General features: G+C 34.5%; 1 protein-coding gene across 1 annotated transcript in view; it reads left to right on the forward strand.

The window, feature by feature from the left end:
• AFG1L (AFG1 like ATPase) overlaps positions 1-23,691 on the forward strand; it is a 202,071-nt gene that overhangs the window by 95,642 nt on the left and 82,738 nt on the right. Inside the window, exon 8 of the mRNA XM_029944048.1 lies at positions 9,614-9,672. Within this exon, the coding sequence (XP_029799908.1) occupies positions 9,614-9,672 (59 nt within the window). The remainder of the gene's footprint in view (positions 1-9,613; positions 9,673-23,691) is intronic.

The following is a 23,691-nucleotide window of genomic DNA, read 5'->3' on the forward strand; positions in this document are numbered from 1 at the left end:
TGAACCCCAGAGTGAAATAGATGTATATGGTTCCAAGTTCTATGTGTAAAGCCTGCCCAAGTCTCTGACTGACCTCTGAACCATGCATTTGCAGAGTAGATCACAAACTTCCTAATTAAAGGTAGGGTACTGAACTGATATTTATTTGTAGTAGAAGTCCATCTAAGGTAATTTCTTGCTAAAACAAAAATATTGACAGTCTTCAGAAAATGAAACAGAATCCACAAGGCCCAGGATACAATCTCAAAGTGAAGAATGAGTAAAGTATGACCCATCCTCAAGAGAAAAACAGTCAACATAGACCAACCCCAATAGGCTTTAAAACAACAATTATAATTGTTAGAGAAATATGAAGTAAAGGAAATATGTTCATAATGAATGGAGACATAAGAAATCTTAGCAGAGAAATAGAAATCATCAAAAAGTTCCAAGCTTAAATTTTAGAATTAAAAAAGACAGGATCTTAAATAAAAATTCACTTGATGAACTTAATAGAAGAATGGAAATAACTGAGCAAAGAGCCAGAGAACTTGCAATGATCCAATGTGAAGAATGGAGACCAAGTTATAGAAGAAAATAAATAGAGCCTTAAGAATTTGTAGAACCATAACAAGATTTCTAACATAGTTCTAATTGGAATCCCAGAAGGCAAGAAGAAAGAATGAGGCAGAAAAACTTTTGGGAAATACTGACTGCAAATTTCCTAATGTGAGGGAGAAAAAAATTTACAGATTCAAGAAGCTCAGTGAAATTCAAACAGTAAATACAAGAAAACACTGTTAGGCATATTGTAGTGAAACTGCTAAAAACCTAATGTAAAACAACCTAGAAAGCATCCAGAGAAAAATAGCATATTAAATACAGAGGAACAATGATTAGCTTCTGATGACTTCCATTAGGAACTGTGGAGGCCAGCAACCATGGAACTACATCTTTATGCTAGGGGGTAAAGCCCATCATCCTAGAGGTATATGTAAAACAAAAATTTCCTTCAAGAATAAAGATAAAATGTTGGAACTACACCAAAGTAGAAAGTTTCTGTACAGCAAGGGAAACCATCAACAAAATGAAAAAGTCTACTGAATAGGAAAAAATATTTGCAAATGACATATCCAATAAGGGGTTAATATCCAAAATCTATAAAGAACATATGGAACTCAACACTGAAACTCCAAATAATCCAATTAAAAAATGGGCAGAGGGACCCATAGACGTTTTTCCAAGGAAGATGTCTAGATGGCCAATAGATGCATGAAAGTATGTTCAGCATCACTAATCATCGAAATGCAAATGAAAACCACAATAAGATATCATCTTATGCTTTTTAGAATGGCTGGTATAAGAAGACAGGAAATAGCAAGTGTTGGCGAGTACGTGCACCCTCGTGCACTACTGGCGAGAATGTAAATTGGCACAGCCACCGTGGAAAACAATATGGAGGCATCTCAAAAAATTAAAAATAAAAATAGCTTATGATCCAGTAATTCCACTCCTGGGTATTTAGTGAAAGAAAATGAAAACACTACTTTGCAAAGATAAACCCTCCCTGATATTCATTGCAGCATTATTTATAATAGCCAAGATATGGAAGCAGGCTAAGTTTCCACTGATAAATGGATAAAGAAGATTTGGTACATGCGTGTGTACACACACACTGGACTACTCAGCCATAAAAAAGAACAAGATCTTGCCATTTGAGACAACATGGATGGACCTAGAGGGTATTATGCTAAGTGAAATAAGTCAGACTGAAAAAGAAAAATATGATTCCATTTATATGTGGAATCCAAAAAAGAAAACAGACCAAAAAAACCAAACAGACCCATAAATACAGAGAACAAACTGGTGGTTGCCACAGGGGAGGATGGACAAAATGGGTGATGGGCCGTGAGGCACAGGCTTCCAGTTATATAGAATGAATGAGCAATGGCAATGAAAGGTACAGCATAGAGAATATAGTCTGTAGTATTGTAATAGCGTTTTAGGTGGCAGATGGTTGCTACACTTATAGTGAGCATAGCGTGATGTTTAGACTTGTAAAATCACTATGTTGCACACCTGGAACTAATATAACATGGCAGATGAAAGAAAGGAATAAAAACAAAATAAATACATTCTGATATTAAAAACAAAAACTAAAGAATTCAACACCATCGGGCATGAACTATGAGTTTTCTAAAAGAAGTTTTTCAGGTAGAAAGTAAATGATAATGGATGGACACTTTGATCCTTAAGAAGAAATGAGGAACATCAGCAATGGTAAATATCGGGGTAAATATAACTAGTTTTTCTTCTTAATTTTTAAAAAGTATATGTAATTGGTTTTTATGAAATTATAACACTGTCTTCTAGGGTTTATTATTATATGTAGATATGACACATATGACACCCAGTACATAAAGTGGGGAGTTTCGATGGACTTAAATTGATGTAAGTTTTTTACATTTTTTTGTGAGGTGATATGATACTGATTCTAAGTAGAGTATGAGAAGTTCAGGATATATATTACAGCCCATGGAACAACAACAGCAATAAAGCCCAGTAGTCAAAGGAAAAAGGAATTTAAAAATATATTCAAATAATCCACAAATGTTAGGAAAACATGAACAGAAGAAGAAAAAGCAGGGGGGACAAAATGAAAACTAATAATAAAATCAAAGACCTAAATATTATGTGTATACTCTTACTTCCTCACTGCTTGGTGGCACCCTGCTCACTCTTCCAGGGTGGTCTAGTGCCACTTTGAACCATGATAAAGTAAATTGCGTTGTGTGCTCTATCTATTAGGTTTATACTTTCTGTCCCTTTTTACCTTTTACACAACCGGGTCTGGTTGTCTGTCAGCTGTGAGAAGCCGAACTGGTCACAACTTGGTTCTGAAAAAGTCCACAAGTTTTAACATCATTAAAGACCTTGACTCCTAGGTATACCAATCACTGGCTGGAAATTCAACAAATTATCTGAGACTCTCAGTATCAGTTTCTTCATCTGTAAAAGGGAGGTAGAAATATCTGCTTTGTAGTGTTACTGTGATTTGTACACATTGCCTAGAGAATTGCCTGACTCCTAGTAAGTATTCTGTAAATCCTAGTTTATTTATTTTATTTATCTTTTGTTTTTAGCACTCATTTCAGCATACCTATATAGTAGGAATTCATGAATGTATGTTGAATGTAAAATGGTAATGTACCATCAAATGGGAACATTTAATTAGTTGTATTATCAATGTTTTTAGTAACTGTTTCATCTCCAATTAGCTTTTTTTTTTTAAAGAAGCTACATAGTTCTTGCTTCTTAAATGGTCTAAAGGTACCATTTTCTTTTACTCTATACTAAAATAAGAATCTCCTAGAAGAATAAATCAGATTGGTTTCATAAAGCCATGCACTTTTTTTGTATTAATTTATAGGAAAACTTTTAATTATCTGTCCTAAAAGTTTTCTTACTCTCAACAGAGAAGTACTTATTATATAAAGAAGCATTACACCCTGTTAGTTTTGACACTTGGATTTCTTTTTTAAGTTTTTATTTTAATTCCAGTTCATTAGCATTCAGTGTTATATTAGTTTCAAGTATACAATATAGTGATTCAACACTTCCCGTACATCACCCAGTGCTCATTATGACAAGTGCCCTCCTGAGTCCTCATCGCCTATTTAACCTGTCCCCTACCCACCTCCCCTCTGGTAATCATCGTTTGTAATTAAGAGTTTGTTTCTTGATTTGCCTTTCTCTCTCTTTTTCTCTCTCTTTCCTTTGCTTGTTTGCTTTGTTTCTTAAATTCCACATTTGTTTAAAACCATGGTATTTGTCTTTCTCTGACTTATTTTGCTTAGCATCATACTCACCAGCACCATTCATGTCATTGCAAATGGCAAGACTTCATTCTTTTTTATGGCTGAATAATATTCCATTGTGTGTATATGCCACATCTTTTTTTATCCATTCATCAATTAATAGATACCATATGTTGGCTATTGTAAATAATGCTGCTATAAATACAGGGGAGTATGTATCCCTTTGAATTAGTGTTTTTATATTTTTGAGTAAATATCTAATATTTATGTGATTGCTTATTTGTAGGATAGTTTTATTTTTAACTTTTGGTAGAACCTCCATGCTGTTGGCCACAGCCGTTGCACCAGTTTGCATTCTCACAAACAGTGCAAGAGGGTTCCTTTTTCCCAATATCCTACCAACACCTGTTGTTTCTTGTGTTGTTGATTTTAGCCATTCTGACAGATGTGAGGTGATATCTCACTGTACTTTTGATTTACATTTCCCTGATGGTAAGTAAGTGATGATGCACATCTTTTCATGTGTCTGTTGGCCATCTGTATGTCTTCTGTGGTGAAATGTCTGAATTATTAGGTTTTTTTGCTACAATTTTTATGGTTTCATGTCTTGCATTTACGTCTTTAATCTGTTTTGAATTTTTTGTGTAAATGGTATAAGTAGTCCAATTTCATTCTTCTGTATGTTGGTGCCCAGTTTTCTCAGCACCATTTGTTGAAGAGAATATCTTTTTCCCACTGGATATTCATTCCTGCTTTCTTGAAGATTAATTGACCATATAGTTGTGGGTTTCTTTCTGGATTTTCTATTTTCCTCTATTTAACTATGTATTTTTTTTGCCAGTACCATACTGTTTTGATTACTCCATTTTTGTAATACAACTTGAAGTCTGGAATTGTGATATCTGTAGCTTTGCTTTTCTTTTTCAAGATTTCTTTAGCTATTTGGGGTCTTTCGTGATTCCATACAGATTTTATAATTGTTTGTTTCAGTTTTGTGAAATATACTGGTGGTATTTTGATAGGGATTGCATTAAATGTGGAAATTGCTTTGGGTAGTATAGACATTGTAACAATATTTGTTCTGCCAATTTGTAAGTCTAGAATGTCTGTCCATTTCTTTGTGTCATTTCAATTTCTTTCATCAATATTTTATAGCTTTCAGAGTACAGGTCTTTCACCTCTTTGGTTAGGTTTATTTCTAGGTATATATTGTATTATTTTTGGTTTATTTGTAAGTAGGATTGTTTTCTTAATTTCTCTTCTGCCTCATTATTGGTGTATATAAATGCAGCAGATTTCTGTGTATTGATTTTGCATCCTGCGACCTTACTGAATTCATTTATCAGTTCTAGCATTTTGTGGTGGAGTCTTTTAGGCTTTCTATATGTAGTATGTCATCTGCAAATTATGAAATTGTTACTTCTTCCTTACCAATTGGGACACCTTTTCTTTTTATTTAAAAAAATTTTTCAAAATGTTTGTTTATTTCTGAGAGAGACAGACAGAGTGTGAGCAGGGGAGGGGCAGAGAGAGAGAGAGAGAAAGAGAGAGAGAGAGAGAGAGAGAGAAAGAGAGACAGAATCCAAAGCTGTCAGCACAAAGCCCAAGGCAGGGCTCAAACCTACGAACCATGAGATCATGACCTGAGCCAAAGTCAGATGCTTAGCCCACTGAGCCACCCAGGTGCCCCAATTTCCTTTGTTTTTTTGTGTGATTGCTGTGGCTAGGACTTCTAGTACTCTGTTGAAAAGTAATGAGAGTGGACATTCTTGTCTTGTTGCTGACCTTCAGGTAAAGGCTCTCTTTTTCTGATGGAGGATGATGATGGCTGTGGGTTTTTTCCATATATGGCTTTTATTGTGTTGAGGTACGTTCCCTCTAAACCTATTTTGTTGAGGGTTTTTATCATGAATGGATGTTCTTCTTTGTCAGATGCTTTTTCTGCATCTATTGAAATGATCTTATGGTTCTTAACCTTTCACTTATGGATGTGATGTATCATGTTGATTGATTTGCAAATATTGAACCACTCCTGCAACCTAGAAATAAATCCCCCTTGGTCATGGTGAATGATTGTTTTAAATGCATTGTTGAATTTGTTTTGCTAGTATTTTATTGAGGATTTTTACATCTATTTTCAGCAGATATATTGGCTTGTAGTTTTCTTGTGTGTGTGTGTGTGTGTGTGTGTGTGTGTGTGTGTGTGTGTGTGTGTGTGATTTCTTTAACTGGATTTGGTATCAGGGTAATGCTGGCCTCATAAAATGAATTTGGAAGTTTTCTTTCCTTTTCTAGTTTTTGGAAGAGTTTGAGAATTATAGGTATTAACTCCTCTTTACATTTTTGGTAGAACTCACCTGTGAAACCTTCAGGTCCTGTTTTATATATTTGGGCCCTCGTATGTTGGGCGCATAAATATTCACAATTGTTAGAGCTTCTTGTTGGATTGTTCCCTTTATTAGTATATGGTGTTATTCTATGTCTCCTGTTACAGTCTTTGTTTTAAAGTTTATTTTGTCTAATATAAGAATTTTTACTCTAGCTTTCTTTTGACAGCCATTTGCATGATAGATGTTTCTCCATGTCCTAACTTTCAATTTTCAGGTGTCTTTTGGTCTGAAATGGGTTTCATGTAGGCAGCATAAAGATGGGTCTTTTTTGTTGTTGTCCATTCTTTCACCTTGCGTCTTTTGATTGAAACACTAAGACCATTTACATTCAAAGTAATTATTGATAGATATATATTTGTTGTCACTTTATTACTTGTTTTGTGTTTGTTTCTAAAAGATTTTCTCTGATCCTTACTGCCATTTTTTCATGTTTTGCTGAATTGTTTAGTGATATGTTTGGATTTCTTCCTCTTTATTCTTTACATGTTTATTAGTGGTTTTTGATATATGGTTACCATTAGGTTTGTATATAACCTCTTCTGCAACACTTGGATTTTTAAGGAAAATATCTGTATATCCACGTATATCCTCGTGATTACTTTAAAAATCCTCCTTGCATCTATCTCATCTGTAAGTATTATTATAGTTATTCACTGTGGAGAACGTAGAGGTCCTTATAACCATTCTTAAAAAATGAATGTGCCATAATTCCAGTATTCTCTCTTATATGACCAAGTGCTCACTTAACTCTGTTTAGAGGTCATTAAAAAATAGCAGGCAAGAACTTCTGCAGAATTTTTAATAGTATTTAGTAAACAATGACAAATGTTGATATAAATGAATCATAAAATCTTTATGTTTGAGAAAAATAATATTAAACAACTAGTATGAAAAAATTGGTAGCTAAATAACATTTCAGGAGATGGATCTATTGCATTGATAATTAGCATAATATTTGAATTGCAAAAAGCTCTTCAATTTAATGAGTACAGCTCTTTTTCACTTAAGTGTCCTATAAAAACCTAAAGGTTTTCAAGCCAAGTGAATTTTGTTTAGAATTCTGTTTAGAAAATACTTTTCAGAGCAAAAAGTTTGAATTGTATATCTTTATGAAGACAAATTTTTTAAAAGTTAACCCTTTAAAAAATTAACCCTTGAAAGACTTAAAGGTATTATTATTTGACTTTGCTGATGAGTAGACACTTTTAATCAAGAATATTACAAATGGGGCTTTACATCCCACTTTACAAGTGGGCACCTTGTCATGGACCCACTAAAGGGTGCATGCTTGTGAAGTTACAACTCAGAGCCTTATGTGTCCATAACAAAGATATTGTTTTGTGATACCAAAAGGTTACCTTAACATAGATAGCTTTTCATTAGTGTAATATCTTAGTGTAAATTGCATAACATTGTGTTCTTCAGTATTCCCTTTGGTGTTTTTTCCAGTAAATTCTATAAAAATTTACTAAGGTGTATGTAATATATAATAAATGGCACATATTTAAAGGATACAATTTACAGACTGTTGGCATGTGTACACATCTGTGAAATTATCACCGAAGTCAGTATAATGAACATTTCCATCACACTCAAAACTCTCCTCTTTCCCTTTTTCCATCTCTCCCGGTTCCTGTCGATGTCCTGCCTGCCCCTTCTCTAGGCAGCCACTCATTTGCTGTTTGTTACTCTAGCTTTAGTGTGCTTTTTCTAGAGTTTCATATAAATGGAATTACACGCTATGTACCCATCTTTTTTTCCTGGCCTCTTACTCTGCATAATTATTTTGAGATCCATCTATTTTGTTCTATGAATAGTTTATCCTTTTTATTACTAAGTAGTATTTCATTGTACAGAAATGCCATAGTTTATCTACTCACCTGGTGATGGACACTTGGATTGCTTCCAGTTTTTGGCTATTATAAATAAAGCTGCAGTTTTTAGCTTTTATGAATAAAGTTGCTATAAACATTGAGTATATTTAAAATTATTTTATTTTTTTACCACTTTTTGTAATCATGGCTGTCAACTCTTATCATACGACATTATTTCTATGCACCTCCCCCGCAACTTGGTAATTAGGGAAGACTATGAAAATAGCTAACTTTATAACCCATTTTCTGCACTTTAGCCATTTTTCTCATATGAGGTATTGATTATAGGAAAGGAAAGCTCTCATTTTGAATTTTGAAATTCCAACAGTCTGGCCAGCAGTATCTTATCTTTTATAATATCTCTAAATAAATATATTAAATGTGACTGAATTGAAGCCTCTGGTCCTTAATTAACCAAAGAGCTTTGCAAATACTTTCTACACTCTAATGAGGTTATGATGGATATTTTTATAAAGAGAATAAATGTTTCCTAATGACCATGTTTTATTTCCACAAGTAAATGTGGCAGTCGAAGTCTTTTTCAGCTATCAAATTTTCTCTAAACAAAGGAATCTAGAAAGAACCCTATAAGGCAGTGTTAAAAGAAAATTGAGACACATAATCTAATTCATGGGTTTTATTATTGAGAAACTTTTTACTGTTTATATTTTTATACTTTAAAAAAATCTCATTATTTTAGATTTTACTTTTAAAAGGAATGTTTGATATGCAATAAAATGTCAATCTCTTGAATAAAATTCCAAGTCACTTCTTAGAAAGGAAGAAAAAAGGACGAATAAAGAAAAATATGCAAAGTTTAAAATTTGTTGCCTTCCACTTTTTTGCTCTTGACAATGTGTGTTTATGTGTGTGAATATGTGTCTGAACTTACATGTACTCTGACACCGTATATATGAAAACTGCCATTATTGTAAGGCACAAGATACTAGCAATTTATTATTTATAAATGCATTAAATTTGCACTTTTGCGAATGGAATGTTAGTTTTAGGGTTATTTCTTTTTAAGTAAAACGGCCTTAGTGTTATTCCCATTAATGTCAAGTATATAACCTTGATACAAATATATGCACAGCTCTGTCGATGTATTTTCTTAAAAGGCTAATCTTGTTACACATTTTTAATTTTGTACTAAGAATTTTTACTATGGATTGAGATAAAAGACAATATATTTCCTTTCCTAGTACAATTATATATTTTCATATATTAAATACTTTTAAGTATATATCTTTTGTTAAATTATTGACTTAGGAATATTTGTGATATCTTTGAAATTCTTTCATTGGTTTTTATTATACTTTAAAGCTGATTGAATGTCTTTTGATGTTCTTTCTATAATTGTTAGTTTTTCTTCTTATTAAGATGTAATGAATTTTGTGTTGTACCAGAATGGAAATCAATTTTGGTTCGTTTTCTTTTGCATGTTTATCACTTTTTTTTTTATATATAAAAGCTTTATTTCCCAGGCCAAAATATGAATTAACATTAGTTTTAGGCTAAGTAAAAAGCTAATAATATAAATTTTTTCTTTCAGATCTCTATAAAAATGGACTCCAAAGAGCTAACTTTGTGCCATTCATTGCTGTCCTAAAGGTAAGGAAAATCACTTACTTATGTTCACTGATTAATATCATATTGATTGAAAATTAAGGGCTTTTATAGGATTGCCTATGGTCTTGCATTCAAGCAGAATTCATTTTGATATTAGATAGTTATAGTCAAAGACACTAAAGGAGAAAAGAATGTTTTTTATATAGTATTCATCAATGTGTACACAGGAGAAATTATAAAATATAGTCTAAATTATTATCAAAGTGAAACATTTGATAGTTTGCATTTATAAATTTTAATTTGAGGTTTGCTCATAAATATTATAGTGGAATGTTTAACCTTATACATTGATTTCTGAAAAAAAGATGTTTAATGTTCTCTATTTCTTTCAGGTTAATGGTCTTTAATGTGTTTTTCTCAGCTATTAAAGTTGCTATTCTAGAGTAGCATTATTACAAAAATATTCTAATATATTTAAATGTGATTGCCATCAAGTTATCATGAAATTATGTCAAGTTGAGGCACATAAATAGTTTAAATATTTGTGTGTATCATCACTGCATGGAGTTTGAAACAGTTTTCATTACAAGATGATTAAGAATAAAATAGCCTCTCTTTTCACTGTTAATTTAAATAAATTTTTTATATAATTATTCAATAATTCTATATCTTACCAATATTTATCAAGAACCTACTGTGTGCAGTGTTACTTTGGTCATAATGGCTAATGCAGTCATGGAATAGGCTATGTTTCTTTCTTACAAGTCATTTATAATCTAGTTGGGCATATTGTACATCTATAACACAAAGCAAAATGAAATACCAAAAAATGTACCAAAAAGAAGCATATGTGCCAAAATATAATTCCCATAATTCTTAGTTATATAATTTTCCCCAGATTATAGCAGTATAACTGAAGAAGGGATGAAGTTGTATTATTTTTTAAAACCTAAAACCTCAAAAATTTTTATCAAGGAGGAGAGGCAAAACTACTTTTTCTGCAAATATTCTAAAGATATAGTGAGACAGTCTTTTTCAAATTTTTGGTACTAAACTTCATTCCCTGTGCTATACTTGGGAGAATTAAAACATCTATTTCCTTGAGCAATTTTAAGTTCTCAGAGGTTTTTCATTTCTCTGAGGTATTTATAGATGTAAGGAAAAGTACTCTTTGAAGATTCATGCTGTTAGTAATGTTTTCCCTTTATATTCATGTTTTGCGTTTGGGGGGAAGGTAAATCTACAGTGTTTTTTTCATGCTGGGAATCCAAAGTAATTTGGTATATGTAGATACCAAAATATAAACAAGGAAGCTAAGAAAAATGGGTACTAAAAATAGTATCTTCATGTAGCATAAGACACACAAAATGTAAAGAGAGAAGGCTCATAGGATGAAACAAGTTAAAGGTTCTCAGGGAACTTTGTATGTACACTCTTTTTTTAAAACCACAAACCTTATTTTTTGGCCAGTAATTTATCCTACTTTAATATATAATAGCATTGTGAATAAACAACTAAATTGGCCAGATTGGGTTTAATATTTTCCCTTTCTAACCCTAAATTTATAAAATGCAAGGGTAACACTAGCATATGTGAAGAGGCAATACGTCATTTAAATACATATGAAATAAACTTTCCTTACAAAGGAAACCTCATATACCCACCAAAAAAGCTCCAGGGAAACCAGCCACAGCATATAGTTAGCTGGCTGATGTTTTGTTACATGTAAAAAGTCTTTTGAATAAATGGGACATTTTAAATACTTTCTTATCCAATATGGTATTCAGTTTCTTAGGAATTTTAGTTTGTGTTCAATTTCAAATTGTACATGATTTATCTTAGTTCTTGTTCAATTTCAAATTTGGATAGTTTATCTCTTTACGTTCCTTCCTTTCAAAAAAAAAATTGAGAATCTTGGTTTAATAAAACCAGACTATAGACCAGATAGAAATTTATTTGGAGAAAAGGTACAGTGTATATTCACTTTTCTGTTATGTTCTTTCCTATAACCCAAGCGATAGCAAATTGGTAATTCACTACAAGAACTTGTGATTTGTTGCTTGGAGTATTGCAAAATAACAAGAGCCTTTATAAGTTCTTAGTAAACAATAATGTTTTTATAAGAAAGTAGAAATGATGAGGAGGACTAATGCACTATTAGAAAACAAAATGTGGTATATTCATACAATTAATTATTGTTTTGCCATAAAAAAGAAATGAAATCTTGACATTCGCTACATTGTGGATGAACCTTGAAATCAGGAATCAGAAACAAAAAGACAAATATATGATTCCACTTATATGATGTGCCTAGAAATGGCATATTCAGAGAAACAAGTAAAATACAGGTTACCAGGGGCTGAGAGGAGAGGGGAATGGGTAGTTATTTTTTCATGAGTAGAGTCTCTCTTTGGGATGATGAAAAGGTTCTGGAAATAGACATTAGTAATGGTTGTATAACATCAGGAATGTACTTAATGCCATTGAATTGCACACTTAAAGTGATTAAAATAATAATGTTTTTGTTATGTATATATTATCACAATTGATTAAAGAAAAGAAAAGAGAAAAGAAAAGAAAAAAAGGCATCCTACTAGACAGGATATAGAAAATGTTCAGGTACATCTCCTCTAGGAAGCCCTCCTAGAGTAACTCCTTCAAACAAAGCAAGGCACAACAAAACAAAACAAAACAAAAGCTAACCCTTACATATAATTTCCACTGCCATTTAAGTAGAGAGGCTCCAGTTTTGCTCTTACTTGCACTTTCTTTGAATTTATCTTACTCTTCATTTTCTCATTTACTGAGATTAATTTTTTTAAAAATCTCTTTTCAACCTTCTTTCCTAAATGCATTTAAGGCTGTTTATTTTTCCCTAAATGGCTGCATTCATTACACTTTTTAAATTACTACATATTTAGTATTTTCACTAATAAGTTTGAAGTGTTTTCTAGTTTCTATTATGATTTCTTTGTTAACCCATATATTACCTAGAAGTATGTTTCTTAATTTCTAAACAAGCATATGAAATTTCCCATTGTTATTATTTTCTTAACAAATGCTTAATTGCATTGTGGCCAGAGGATATGTATGCAACTTAAATCCTTTGAAATTTGTTGGAATTTGCTTTATGGACTAATATTTGGATGATTTTTATAAAAGATTGTATTCTTGAAAACAATGAGTGCTCAACTACAGTTGTAGGTGATAGTATATATAATACACTCATTAGATTAGAATTGTTAATTGTGTTATTGAAATTTTTATTGTTTTTTTCCCAATCAATTATTATGAAGCTTATGGAAAACTTCTCTCACTATGATCATGAATTTATCATTTTTCTGATAATTCTGTCATTGATACTACATATCTCGAGGCTATGTTATAAGTTCCATGCAGATTTAAAATGATTAAATATTGCTTGTGGATGGAACTTTAATGATGAAATTTTTTACTAAGTAGTGATAACAAGCTTCTTTGTTTAAAGCATAGTCATAATTGTCTGTTGAAGCATTTTTGTCATGTCTGGTTTAAATTGCACACACATAGGGCAATTTTATCAGATAATTCTAACATTTCTAACATTTCTGTCATCTCAATGTTGGCATCTAGTGATTGTCTTTTTACAGTGTGAGACTTTCCTGGTTTTTGGTATGAAGGAATTTCATTTGAAATTTGGGCATTTTCATAATCTGTCATGAGTCTTTGTATCTTATTTTTTTAATCATTTTTTATTGTGATAAAGTACATATAACATAACATTTAGCATTTTAACCTTCTTTAAGTGTACAATCCAGTGCCATTAAGCACATTCACATTGTTGGGCAACCATCATCCCCTCCTATCTCTAAACTTCATCTTCCCAAACTGAAATTCTGTACGCATTAAATAATAACTCCCCATTCTCCCCTTTTCCCAACTCCTGGTAATCATCATTCTACTTCCTCTCTCTGTGAACTTGCCATTTTTAGGTACTTTATGTAAATGGAGTCAGATAATATTTGTTCTTTTGTGTCTGGGTTTTTTCACTTTGCATAAAGTCTTCAAGTTTCATCCGTGCTGTCACATGTGTCAGGTTCCATTCCTTTTTAAGGAATAAGTTTCCATTATACATATATACCACAGTTTGTTCATCTCTTCATTTGTTGATATTCATTGGTTGATTCTACCCTTTGGCTGTTGTGAATAATGCTGCTCTGAACACTTATGTACAAATATTTGTTTGAGTCCTTTTAATTCTTCTGTGTGTAATCATTGTAGTTTTGATTCATGTTTCTAAAGTGATTAGTGATATGTAGCATATTTTTGTGTGCTTATTGGCCACTTGTCTGTTATCTTTAAACTTGAGTTTTTGATGGCTTTTTTGGGCACTGGTCTAACAGAACGATTAGCACTGTCTAATTATTGCTAGATATAAGTGGAGGTCCGGGTTCTTTATCAGCATCTATTGCGCAGGTGCTCTTTGTTTCTGCTGACAGAGAGGTTCCACTGACTTTATCAGGGTAGGGAAGTCAGGGTGCTCATTATTGACTGGCAGAGATGAATGTTTCTTTTAAAAAATTATTTATTTGTGCAATCTCTACTCCCAACATGGGACTCGAACTTACAACTCTGAAATCAAGAGTTGCATGCTCCACTGACTGAACCAGCCAGGTGCCCCAGGGATAAAAGTTTCAGTTCCCTACTTACCCTTCTCTGACATCACTGGCAGGAGGGTTGGGGTGCCTCATAACAGCCTTGTGAGAAGGTACTTCTAGACTCCTCTCAGCCTTTGCTGAAATGAGTGGAGGTGGCACTAGAGTTTTTTCCCCACTGCGGTGTTTGCTGCAGTACAAATTACTGTTGAAAAGTTTCCTTGGATGCTGCCATTTTCCTGGGTCCTCCCTTGTCCATGTCCTGCATTTGTGGGATGCTGGCTTCTTCAGCTCCCAGTCTGAAATATATAAGCTGAAAAGAAAAGCAGAGAACTCACCATTCTGTTGTTTCTCAGGTCTTGAGGTCCCTACCTCTTCTTCTTTCCACTTTTTAGTATGTTCCTATGTTTATTTTATATATGATCTCCAGGATTTTAAATTGTACATGTCAAGAGGGATAGAGAAAGGATATTTACTCCACCTTCCCAGAAGTAGAAGTTGGTTTATTAAGTTTCCTTGTGTGCTAATTCCTTCATTTTTGTCATTTCTTGTTTTGTTTTTGTGTTCTGATTCCACCCCACCCGATCCCCACCCCACCCCCGCCCCGGTTGTGAGTCCTACTTTCCTGATTCTTGGCAAGTTTAATAATTTGTGATTGGATGCTGGACATTGTGAAGATTATATTGAGGGTTATTTCCTTTAAGGCTGTTGAATTTTATTTTGGCCAGTGGTTAAGTTTCTTGCAGATCAGCTTTATTCTTTCAAGGCTTTTTAATTAATGTTTATTTATTTTGAGAGAGAGCATGAGAGTGGGAAAGGGGCAGAGAAAGTGGAAAAGCCTAATGCAGGGCTTGATCCCATGAACCTGTGAGATCATGACCTGAACTGAAATCAAGAGTGGGACACTTAACCAACTGAGCCACCTAGATGCCCCTTGAGGCTTGTTTCTTAGCTTTGATAGTATGTCTCAAGTAGCCTTTAATCTAAGATAATTTATTTACCCTTTCTTCTAGATGCGACCCTTCTAGGGTCTCTACTGAATCCCCTCAGTGTCACTGACCTCTCTCTACTCTGGCTGTTCAGAATGCTTACATCTTCCAGCTTTGTGTGTATGGTTCTTTCCCCAGTCTTGTGAAGTTTCACCTTATGCACATGCAATTTAATATTCAGCCAAAGATTACATACGTTCTTTTTGCAGATATTCTAGAACTCTTTCTCTGCATAGCTTCCTCTTTGACTGAACTCTGCCATGCACATACCGCCTGCCTCAACTTCCTAAAGCTCTGGTCACTGTCTCCTCAGCTCATTTAGATTGCTCTGCTGCAGTCTAGGAATTGCCTCTGACAGAAAGCCATGAGAAATGTAATGCTTGCTTGACTGGTTTATTTCCCACATCTCAGGGATTGTATCTTCTGCTACTCATTGTATTATGTCTGATAGTAGATGTTGTACATTTTTTGTCTAGACTTCTAAATTCTCTGTCTTGGCCAAAAGTAGAAGTCTCTCTCTTTTTTTTTATTGGAGTATAATTAACATTTACCATTATATTAGCTTCAGGTGTACAACATACTGATTCAACAATACTATATATTACTCACTGTTCACCCCAATAAGTAGTCACCATCTGTCACCAAACATTATTGACTATGTTCCCTATGCTGTACTTCCCATGTTGGTACTAATTTATTTTATAACTGGAAATTGTACCTCTTTTTAAAAATTATTTGTTTACTTATTTTATTTATTATTTTTTAAAATTTAAATTCAAGTTAGTTAACATATAGTGTAATAATGAAATTCAAGAACAGAATTTAGTGATTCATCACTTACGTATAACACCCAGGGCTCATCCCAACAAGTAAATGCCCTCCTTAATGCCCCTCATCCATTTAGCCCATCCCCCCAACAAACACTCTCCCTCCTCCCAGCAACCCTCAGTTTGTTCTTTGTATTTAAGAGTCTCTTATGGTTTGTTTCTCCCTCTGTTTTTCTTTTTTTGCTTCCCTTCACCTATGGTCATCTGTTTTGTTTCTTAAATTCCACATATGAGTGAAATCATATGATATTTGTCTTTCTCTGACTAATTTCTTTTAGCATAATTCATTCTAGTTCCATCCACATTGTTGCAAATGGTAAGATTTCATTCTGTTTGATTGCTGAGGAGTAGTCCATTGTATACATATACCACATCTTTAATCCATTCATCTGTCGACGGACATTTGGGCTCTTTCTATACTTTGGATATTGTTGATAGTGGTTCTATAAACATTGAATCAGCATCCCTGTATCCTTTGGATAAATACCTAGTAGTGCAACTTCTGGGTCATAAGGAGTTCTATTTTTAATCTTTTGAGGAACTTCCATACTATTTTTTAGAGTGGCTGCACCAGATTGCATTCCCACTGGTAGTGCAAAAGGGTTCCTCTTTCTTTGCATCCTCACCAATGTCTGTTGTTGCCTGAGTTGTTTTAGCCATTCTGACAGGTGTGAAGTATTTTTCTCATTGTGGTTTTGAATTGTATTTTCCTGATGATGAGTGATGTTAAGCATCTTTTCATGTGTCAGTTGGCCATCGGGATGTCTTCTTTAGAAAAGTGTCTATTTGTGTCTTTTGCCCTTTTTTCACTGGATTATTCTCTTTTTTGGGTGTTGTTTAATAAGTTTTTAGTAGATTTTGGATATTAAACCTTTATCTGATATATCATTTGCAAATATCTTCTCCCATTCCATCAGTGGCCTTTTAATTTTGCTGATTGTTTCCTTTGCCACGCAGAAGCCTTTTATCTTGATGAGGTCCCAGTAGTTTGTTTTTGTTTTTTGTTTTCCTTGCCTCTGGATATATGTCAAGTAAGTTGCTGTGGCTGTGGTCAGAGAGGTTGTTGCCTGTTTTCTCTTCTAGGATGTTGATGGCTTCCTGTTTTATGTTTAGGTCTTTCATCCATTTTGAGTTTATTTTTGTGTACAGTGTAAAAAAGTGGTCCAGGTTTATTCTTCTGCATGTGGCTGTCCAGTTTTCTCACTACCATTTGCTGAAGAGACTTTTTTTCTACTGGATGTTCTTTCCTTCTCTGTTAAAGATTAGTTGCCCATTTGTTTGTGGGTCCATTTCTGGGTTGTTTTTTTTTTTCTGTTCCATTGATCTATGTGTCTGTTTTTGTGCCAGTACTATACTGTCTTGATGATGACAGCTTTGTAGTAGAGGCTAAAGTCTGGGATTGTGATGCCTCCCGTTTTGGTTTTCTTTTTCAACATTACTTTGGCTATTCAGAGTCTTTTCTGGTTCCATACAGAAATTTGTACCTGTTAATCCTCTTTATCTGTTTCACCTGCCAAGAACCACCAGTTTGTTCTCTGTATTTAAGAGTCTGTTTAATTTTTGTTTCTTTATTCATTTGTCTTTTAGATTACATGCATAAGTGAAATTATATAGTATTTGTCTTTCTCTGACTTATTTCATTTAGCATAATGAAGGTCCATCCATATTGTTGCAGATAGCAAGATTTCATTCCTTTTTATGGCTGAGTAATATTCCACATCTTCTTTATCCATTTGAGTTGCTTTTGTATTTTGGCTATTGTAAATAATGCTGCATTGAACACAGGGCTGCATATATTTTTTTTTCTGAATGAGTGTTTTTGTTTTCTTTGGGTAAATACCAAGTAGAGGGATTACTGAATACTAGTATGCTATTTCTATTTTTAATTTTTTGAGGAATCTCCATACTGTTTTCCACAGTGGCTGCACCAGTTTACGTTCCCACCAGCAAGATTCCTCTTTCTCTGCATCCTTGCCAGGACTTTTCCTTCCTTCCTTCCCTCCTCCCTCCTCCCTCCCTTCCTCCCCTCCTTCCTTCCTTCCTTCTTTCTTTCCTCCCTTCCCTTCTTCCTCCCTCCCTCCTTCCCTCCCTTCTTTCCTTCCTTCCTTCCTCTCCCTCTCTTTCTTTTCTTTTGTAGGCTCCATGTCCAGCATGTGGCTTAAACTCCCAGCCCTAAGATTAAGAGTTGTGTGTTCTACCAAATGAGCAAGCCAGGTGTTCGAGTTATTTCTTGTGTTTTTGATTCTAGTCATTCTGACAAGATGTCAGATGACATCTCATTGTGGCTTTGAATTAAATTTTTATGATGATGAATGATGTTGAGTGGTCTGCTGCCTATCTGTATGTCTTGTTTGGAAAAATGTCTTTCCAGGTCCTCTCTCCATCTTTTAATAAGATTACTTGGGTCCTTTTTGGTTTTGAGTCATATAAATTTTTTTTAATGTTTTGGATATTAACCTCTTACCGGATATATCATTTGCAAACATGTTTTTCCATTTACTAGGTTGCATTTTCATTTTGTTAATGGTTTCTGTCATCTTAGCTTTTAATTGTAAAGAAGAAGACAGGATATTTTGTAATTTTGGAGCTCAGAGCCATTTTTTTTACAGATAGTTAAAAAATATAAATAGGATAACTATTTTTTTAAAAACTTTCCTATTTACTTATTTTGAGAGAGACACAGACCTCATGAATGGGAGAGGGGTAGAAAGCAAGGGAGAGAGAATCCCAAGCAGGCCCTGCACTGCCAGTGTAGAACCCAACATGGGGTTTGAACTCATGGAACTGTAAGATTGTGACCTGAGCTGAAACCAAAAATCAGACACATAACCAACCAAGCCACCCAGGTGCCTCAGGATAACTATTTTTAAAAAGAAGTGATGGGAACATCTTTCCCACCTTTAGAAGAATCATTAAGTAAATGATGGTACAGTCACATGAGGGGATATTATAGTATACTTACTTGGAATGGTATTATGTGTTCACAGATAATGTGAGTGAAAAAATATGCAAGAGTATATGCATTACTCTCTTAACTATGAAAGTAATGTATATGTACATGAATATAAAAATACTGGAAATAAGTACCTTAAAATATGGCTAGAACTTATTTCTGAATAGTTAGATTATAGATGATTTACAGATTCTCTGTTAGACTTTTCTAAGATTTTTTAAATGTTTATTTATTTTGAGAGCGAGCGAGCGAGCAGGGGAAAGGCAGAGAGAGAGAGGGAGACAGAATCCCAAGCAGGCTCTGCTCTGTCAGTGCAGAGCCAGATGTGGGGCTCAAACCCACGAACCATGAGGTTATGTCCTGAGCTGAAATCAAGAGTCAAACACTTAAGTGACTGAGCTACCCAGGCACACCTTAGTTTTCTAAGATTTCTAACAGACAATTCTGGAATCATCTTGTATTATTTTTTATTTTTATTTTTTATATTTTTAAGATAGAATTATATTTTGAGATAGAATTTGAGTGGGGGACAGGCAGAGAGGTAGGGAGAGAGGGAGAATCCTAAGCATACTCTGCACTGTTAGCATAGAGCCTGATGCAGGGCTTGAACTCATGAGATCATGAGCTGAGCTGAATTCAGATGCTTAACCGACTGAGCTACCCAGGCACCCCTTGTATTATTTTTTATAATAAAACCCATTTTTCCCCTGACTATGCAAATCTTTATGTACATCAGAAATCTGACATTTTGAGCTGTGATTCAGAGTCAAAGTGAACATTGAAAGAACACATCCAAAAGTGAACAATAATGTATAATTTTTCTTGCAATAATAATCCCACATTATTCTAATAGCAGCTGCCCATCTCTCTCAGATATATCCGTATCTGTAAACATCTTTCTATAGAACAATCTCATTTGTGTCTCTAACGCGTTTTTTGTGTTTACTTTCTCCCATTCTTCCATGAATTTTGGGCATATTTTGGAGATGTTCCAAAGGATTTTGTCCAGGTACTTCATGGATGTACAATAGAAGTCACTGACATTTTTTTGGCATGTAAATTTTTGCCTATCCTTCTTAGGGAGTCAGCAGATCTGGATAGGACTTTTCAGATTCAAAGTTGAGGAATTAGCAGAAAGCAAACTGGAATAAACATAGGTCCCATGTACAGAGGCTATTATTAGAAGAGTGCAGTGGCGGGACTGGGAATGAAGCAGCAGGAGCAGACAGGAGAGGGAGACATGTGCTAACAAGTAAAAGCACATGAAGAGTACCCCTTGGAAGAGATTTTTTCAGATAAAACTCTCTCTATATATGTTTATTTTTGAGAGAGAGAGAGAGAGTGGGAGAGAGCAGGGGAGGGGCAGCGAGAGAGGGAGACAGAATCTGAAGTAGGCTCCAGGCTCTCAGGCACAGAGCCCGATGCCGGGCTCGAGCTCACAACCCACAAATTCGTGACCTGAGCCGAAGTCAGATGCTTAAACCATCTGAGTCATTCAGGCACCCCATAACTTTTCTGTTCTTTAAGAGAGATGAAAGAAGTTATGGGTACCAATGAAATAAGAAAACAGAAGTGAAGTAGCTGCAAGATTAGATGGAAAGTGAGGTGGCAGAGCTAAGAAAATAGAGCGTGGATAGACCCATTAAAAAGTGAAAAGCATCTTAGTAAAAACAAATTAAATAATCAAAACTGCTGAAAATAAAACTAGTGATAAAGAGACCCAACGTATGGAAAAATCACAGGAAATGAAGCTAGAACAGTCAGAGATGAAACAATTGTAGTGAAAATGCTAGATATGGAAAAAAGACAACAAAGATCAAACATTCACATAATTCATATTTCTGAAAGAGAAAAAGAAGGGTAAAATAGAAGAATAATACATTTTTGTGGTACATAACTGAACTTAAAGGATAAAGAGAATCATACAGTTCAATAGAAGAAAAATTGGGGCACCTGGGTGACTCAGTGGGTTGGGCCTCTGACTCTTGATTTTGGCTCAGTTCATGATCTGGTGGTCATGAGACTGAGCCCTGCAACGGGCTCCATGCTGGGTGTGGAGCCTGCTTGAAGCTCGCTCTCTCTCTCTCTCTCTCTCTCTCTCTCTCTCTCTCCCTCTCTCTCCCTCTCCCTCCCTCTCTCCCTCTCTCCCTCACTGCCTCCCTCCCTCCTCCCCCTCTCCCTCTCCCTCTCCCTCTTCCCTCCCATCCCTCTATCCCTCTTCCCTGTTCTCTCTCTCAAAATAAATAAATGAATGAACATTAAAAAAAATGTGCCTTCTTGTTAGCTAAGCTGTCATGAAAATCTAAGCCTGCAGATACATATTTTTTGGATATGTGGTATCATAGGATTTACAGAACTCATGAAACTTCTCAGACAAACTACTTTAAATCAGAATTAATAACCTTTAAATGGAGATATAGGGTAAGAAAACATTGGTGGTGGTCATTGAATCTGACTAAATATTGTCTTTCTCTGGTCTGTATGTCAGTAAATTTTTTGTGTGTGTCAGGTGGGAACTTCTGTAATTGCGTTAACTACAAAATGCTAAAGAATATAGAAAAGGGGCTCCAGCCCACACTAGCAGTTTGAGTGGAGTAGATGGTACATGTCAGGAGTATTTCCAAATAAGAGGTGATACTTAAATTGAAACTTAGAAGTAAAATAAAAGTTACCAGGCAAAGTGGGAAAGGCATTCATCATGGAGGAAAAACTACATGGAAAAGAAACACAAGCATGAGAATTACAGATTAAAAATGTTGTGATTAGTAATTCTTTAAGATTTTCTTAAAATAATAACTATTATATTCTTCTGTTGGTTTGAAAGTTGGAAATTAATTAATAATTTTTGAGAGTGGGGAGGAGTAGATGGAGAGAGAATCTTAAGCAGGCTCCATTCCCAGTGCAGAGCCCAACGTGGGGCTCCATCTCACGACCCTGGGTTCATGACCTGGGCCGAAATCCGTGTGAGTTGGCCGCTTAACCAACTGAGCCACCCAGTGCCCACTTGGAAATGTATTTAAAAGTCAGATCCCCACCCCGACCTCCATCAAAGAATATGTATTGCATGTATGATAGTTCCTTGTTCCCCACAGTTTCACTTGCTACAGTTCAATTACCTGAGGATCCTCCTTGGTCTGGAAGCAGATGATCCTTCTTCTGACCTATAGTCAGAGGTCAGTAGTAACCTGACACCACATCACACTGCCTTTGCCACTCACCTCACTTCATCTTATCATGTAGGTATTTTATCAACTCCCTTCACAAGAAGGGTGAATATAGTGCAATAAGGTATTTTGAGAGAGAGAGATCATAACCACATAATGTTCATTACAGTATATTGTTGTAATTGTTCTCTTTTACTATTGTTATTTATCTCTTACTATGCGTAATTTATAATTTAAACTTTATCTTTTTTATATATATTATATATATATAACATATATAGTAAAACATAGTATATTTAGGGTTCAGTACTATCTATGGTTTTAGGCATCTTGGATTGTATCTCTCACAGATAAGGGAGGGAGACTAGTGTAAATTTAAAAAAAATTTAGTACTTAACATTCCCTTACATATATTAAAAGATGGTTAATACTATAATTATTGTGCATGCTTGAAACTCTTTGCTTACTATATGACACAATGTCCAGATTTTGCTGATTTATTCTTAAAGAATCTTTGTTGTGATTTGAATAAAATTTAGGTAATTCTTTTAAGTACATAAACAGATATAATTGTGAAAGCATATGTTGGTATCTACGTAGTACTACTCTGTAAAATTAAATACATCTGACTCAGTTCCACACTGCAGTGTTTTAGACTGTGATAAACTACACCAGGGATTGGTGAACTACAGCCAGCGGTCAAATCTGGCCTGCCACCTGTTTTTGTAAATGAAATTTTCTCAAAGAACTTCATGCTCATTCATATATGAATTGTCTATGGCTGTTATCACAGTACAGTGGCAGAGTTAAGTAGCTGTGGCACTTAGTGCCTTCATATCCCAAAATATTTACTATCTTCTTTTTACAGAAAGTTTTCTTGTCCCTGACTTATACAACATGCAAAGGAAAGAGAGATTAATGTTTAAAGTAACATATGTACATGGCACTTTTGTCTATAAAGTATGACTTTTTTTATGTGGTGGGAATCCTGTGTCAACATAGATTCACTAGTAAGTCTTGCAGAAAGTGGCATTTTAAAAGCTTGCTGTATAAATGGTTGCTAGAAGGGAGAAAGCTTGGGGAACTAAAAGGCAAGACAGTAGTTCAGTATTTGATGAGTTGAGAAATACCAAGTTTTGTTAGGATCAACTTTCTTAGAAATATTTTCAATTTTTACATTTAAGAACATAACAACTTAAATGTGCATACATTGTTTAATATACATTGAACATAATTTTGTATTGTAAACATTATTTAAATCATTGTGCCTGGGCAGTTCAGTTGGCTAAGTGTCCGACTCTTTTCTTCAGCTCAGGTCATGATCTCACAGTTCGTGGAATTGAGCCCTGCAAACCCACAAAGGGCTCTGCTGACAATGCAGATCCTGCTTGGGATTCATTCTCATTCTCTCTCTCTCTCTCTCTCTCTCTCTCTCCCTCCCTCCCTCCCTCCCCCCTCTCTCCCTCTCCCCCCCCCACTCTTCCACTCTCCCTC

This window comes from Suricata suricatta, chromosome 7 (genome assembly GCF_006229205.1).
Source record: "Suricata suricatta isolate VVHF042 chromosome 7, meerkat_22Aug2017_6uvM2_HiC, whole genome shotgun sequence".
Taxonomy (NCBI): domain Eukaryota; kingdom Metazoa; phylum Chordata; class Mammalia; order Carnivora; family Herpestidae; genus Suricata; species Suricata suricatta.